The sequence below is a fragment of the Lontra canadensis genome, unplaced genomic scaffold (genome assembly GCF_010015895.1).
Source record: "Lontra canadensis isolate GAN:19392208 unplaced genomic scaffold, GSC_riverotter_1.0 scaffold112, whole genome shotgun sequence".
Classification (NCBI taxonomy): domain Eukaryota; kingdom Metazoa; phylum Chordata; class Mammalia; order Carnivora; family Mustelidae; genus Lontra; species Lontra canadensis.
The window spans coordinates 6,559,506-6,563,184 of record NW_022631106.1 but is presented as its reverse complement, the minus strand read 5'-3'; the positions used below and the strand labels follow the sequence as shown (position 1 = coordinate 6,563,184).

Below are 3,679 nucleotides of genomic sequence, written 5' to 3'. Positions count from 1 at the left end.
GGTCCACCGTTGCCGTGTAGGACTTTCTAGGGTGGATAAAACCTCAGGAGTGCAGTTTTGGTGCGCTAGGCATCTTCACCCTTCTTTAAAAAGAAAAAGAAAAACAAAAAGGAAACACCACCACAGTATAAACGAGATCTCATGATCGCCTCCTTTTTCTCTTCCGGTTTTGTTTGTTATATATATGTATATAAAACAGTCTCGGTATTTATTATGCTTTTTGTTTTGTTGTGCCCCTCCTTCCCTGGACTTCAGAAACGTCTCCTTGGTCTGTCTCTCTCTCGCTCTTTTGCCTCCAAGGGCCGGCATGTTTGTCTTTGGGCGGAGGAGAGGGCGGCGGACCCGCCCGGGCCCGGTGCTGCCCCAGTGCGGGGTTGGCGCTGCGGCGGCGGCGGCGGCGGCAGCGGCGGCGGCGGCGGCGGTGGCGGCGGCGGCGGCGGCGGGAATTGGTGGCGGTGCTGACAGCGGCTGCGGAGGCGGCGGCGACGGCGGCGGCCCTCTTTGCGCTGCGCCCCTGGCCTTCACTGCACGCTCGTCTGCAGTCCGTGGTGCGGCGGCGGCGTGTCGGCGCTCACGGTGCCCACCTGCGAGTAGACGTCGTCCGGCGTCTGCTGTTGAATCCCGGGTGGCGTCATGCGCTTCTCCTTTTGGCGCCGGTTGCAGAACCAGACCCGCACCACCTCTTTCTCGAGCTGCAGGCTGTCGGCCAGGTTGGTGATCTCCTGCGCGGAGGGCTTGGGGCACTTGAGGAAGTGGCTCTCGAGCGCGCCCTTGACGCTCACCTCAATGGAGGTCCGCTTCTTGCGCTTGCGGCCCTGCGCCGCGATCTTGTCGATGCTCGTGGGGCTGCCGGTGCTCGAGTCCGCCTCCTCTAGCCACTTGTTCAGCAGCGGCTTGAGCTTGCACATGTTCTTGAAGCTCAGCTGCAGGGCCTCGAAGCGGCAGATGGTGGTCTGCGAGAACACGTTGCCATACAGCGTGCCCAGCGCCAGCCCCACGTCGGCCTGCGTGAAGCCGAGTTTGATGCGTCGCTGCTTAAACTGCTTGGCGAACTGCTCCAGGTCGTCCGAGGTCGGCGTGTCCTCGTCCGAGTGCGGGTCGTGGCTGTTGAGTCCGGGCCCCGCGCCGCCGCCGCCATGGTGCGGAGGCCCCTGCGCGTGGTGCGGGTGAGGCGGGTGAGGGTGCGCGTGGTGGTGGTGGTGGTGGTGGTGCTCGGCCAGCTCGGGTGTGTCCCCGCGCACCAGCCCCGGGTGCACCAGGCTCTGGGCGCCGCCGCCCGCGCCGCCGCCGCCGCCACCTGGACCCGGGGGCGCGCTCAGCATGCCGTTCACCGTGAAGCCCCCGGGCTGCGAGTAGAGCAGACTCTGAGGCGGCGGCTGCTGGCCTCCGGCCATGGACGGGAGGTGTGCGGCTGCAGCGGCGGCGGCGGCGGCTGCGGCTGCGGCGGCGGCGGCCCCCCAGCCCCCCGGGTGGCCCTGGTGCGGGGGCGGCGGCGGGGGCCCGAGGTGCGGCGGCCCGCGGTGGTGCAGCGCGGTGCCCGCGTGCAGGTCGTCGCGTCCGGAGCCGCCCTTCACGTCGGGGCCCTGCGGCGGCGGCGGCGGCGGCGGCTGCGGCGGCTGCTGGGGGCTGCCGGCCATGCCCACGGCGCTGCCGGACCACGGCGAGCTCGCCTCCACGGCGGCAGCGGCGGCGGCGGCGGCGGCGGCGGCGGCGTGGGGCAGGGCTGTGACCCACTGGTGCGCGTGGCTTAGCATATGGCCGCCGTTGCTGGCGGCCATGGCCCCCTGCATGAAGTCGCTCTGGACCATCTTGACGGAGGACGGGTCCCCTCGGTAGGCGCCCGAGGTCACGGCGGCGCTACCGGGCTGCATGCCGCCCGCGCCGCCTCCAGCGCCGCCGCCGCCACCCCCGCCGCCGCCACCCCCGCCGCCGCCGGCTCCCGCCGCGTCCGAGTGTACAATGGAGCCGGCCGCCAGCAGGCTGTTCCCCGGCAGGTAGGGGTTAGAAGCCGCCGTGGCCATGCCGCTCCGCTCCCGCCACCCCACCGCCGCCACCACCGCCGCCGCCGCAGCAGCAGCAGCCGCGGCCGCCGCCGCCGCCGCCGCCGCGCCCCCCCGCCTCCCGCCTCCTCCCCCCGCTCCTCCCCCGCCCCCGCCCGGGGCCCGGGCCGGCCCCGCCGCCTTCGCCGCCGCCTCCTCCTCCGCCGCCTCCGCCCCCGCCGCCGCCGCCGCCGCGGCCGCCGGCTGCAGCTGCAAGGCCGCTCGGCAGGGCGCGGGGGTCGCCGGCCGGCCTTGGTCAGCAGCAGCAGCAGCAGCAGCAGCAGGAGCAGCGCTCTGGGAAGGGGGGCTCGCTTCTCGGGGCGCGCTCCGTGGCCGCCCCCTTCAGGGGGGGTCGTGGCCGCCCCCCAGCCCCGGCGCGTTCCGCTCGCTCCAGCGGGGCTCACCGGGAGGGGCGCGGGCCTGCGCTCCGGGCTCTTTGGCGGGGCGCGCCGGCTCCGGCTCCGGCTCCTCCTGCTGTCCTCAGGCGAGTGAGGACTCTGCCTGGGCGCGGGGCTCAGTCCACCTGCTAAGTGAAGATTTCACGGGAGACAACAAAGAAAGCAGCCGTTCCTTTCTTCCTTAACCAAATTATGGATGACCAGCAACCGGACTGCTCCTTCCCCTCGCCCGCTCTCTTCTCTCCTCCTCAGGAACACATTTCACTCGGTTTCCTTTCGAGTAGTAAAACTTTTTTTTTTCGTCCTTGAAGGCGTGGTGATGCTGGCTGCTCGCGTGTGCGGAGAGGAGAGGCTGGCTCCTGCTCTCCTCCTCTGGTCCTTTCGTTTCAAGTTTTGTTCTGTCCTAGGAAAACTTCTTGCGATGGTGCATTTCTCTGAAGTTGCTATTGCCGGAGCTCTTGGTTGCCTCTGAAACAAGAGTCCTTTTTCATTCTCCTCGCAACAGTCACAGTCTGATGCGACATCTTTCCTTTTGGGCAGAAATTAGGAAACAAATATAACAAGGAAAAAATTGAACAGGAGAAAAATGAGGTCGAATGGCTCTGTTACCTTGTTGCTGACGGTTGGGGCTGGTGTTTTATTTTTTTCCCAGCAGTTGTCTGGAGGAGGAGGAGGAAGAAGAGTGCATTGGTGGAGGTGGAGGTGTGTGTGTGCATATAGGGGATCCTTGATACACAACCAACTCCAGTGGGCACGTTGCACGGCTCGTAGAGTGCACCGACGGCGCTGGCGCTGGCCGAGCCGAAGCGGAGTTGCAGCGGGAGCTCGCTCTGCGCCCTCGTTCGCGCTCTCTCTCCCTCTCTCACTTTCCCTCTCCCTCCCTCTCTCTCTCTCACTCCCTCTCCCTCTCTCGCCCGCCCGCTCTCGCTAGGATCTGACAGTTCGCTCTCTGTCCCTCCCTCTCAGAGCAGGGACTGTCGAATGTTTACCCTCCGCCGCGAGCGCGCACCCACCACCACACTTTCCCAAATACAAGGAAGTCGAGCACCAGGGCCCCCGCTGATTGGCTACCCGCTGGGTGATTGGCAGGCCCAGAATGACTGGCTCAGGACGCGCGGCCCCCCTTCCGGCCGTTCCGATTGGTTGCTTTTTAATTTAGGCAGAGCGTCGTAGAAGCTGGAAATCTGTCCTCCCCCCCCCCCCCCCCCAGCCTCCCTCCCCCTGGCCACTTTCTCCTCTCCG

At 67.3% G+C, this 3,679-nt stretch overlaps 1 protein-coding gene across 1 annotated transcript; it reads right to left on the bottom strand.

Moving 5' to 3' along the window:
• Nucleotides 1-441: 441 nt before the first annotated feature.
• On the bottom strand, nucleotides 442-2,108 carry POU3F3 (POU class 3 homeobox 3). Its single transcript, XM_032840426.1, has one exon. The coding sequence runs from the start codon at nucleotides 2,019-2,021 to the stop codon at nucleotides 522-524; it is 1,500 nt and encodes a 499-aa protein (XP_032696317.1). The 5' UTR covers nucleotides 2,022-2,108; the 3' UTR covers nucleotides 442-521.
• Between the last annotated feature and the right edge of the window lie 1,571 nt (nucleotides 2,109-3,679).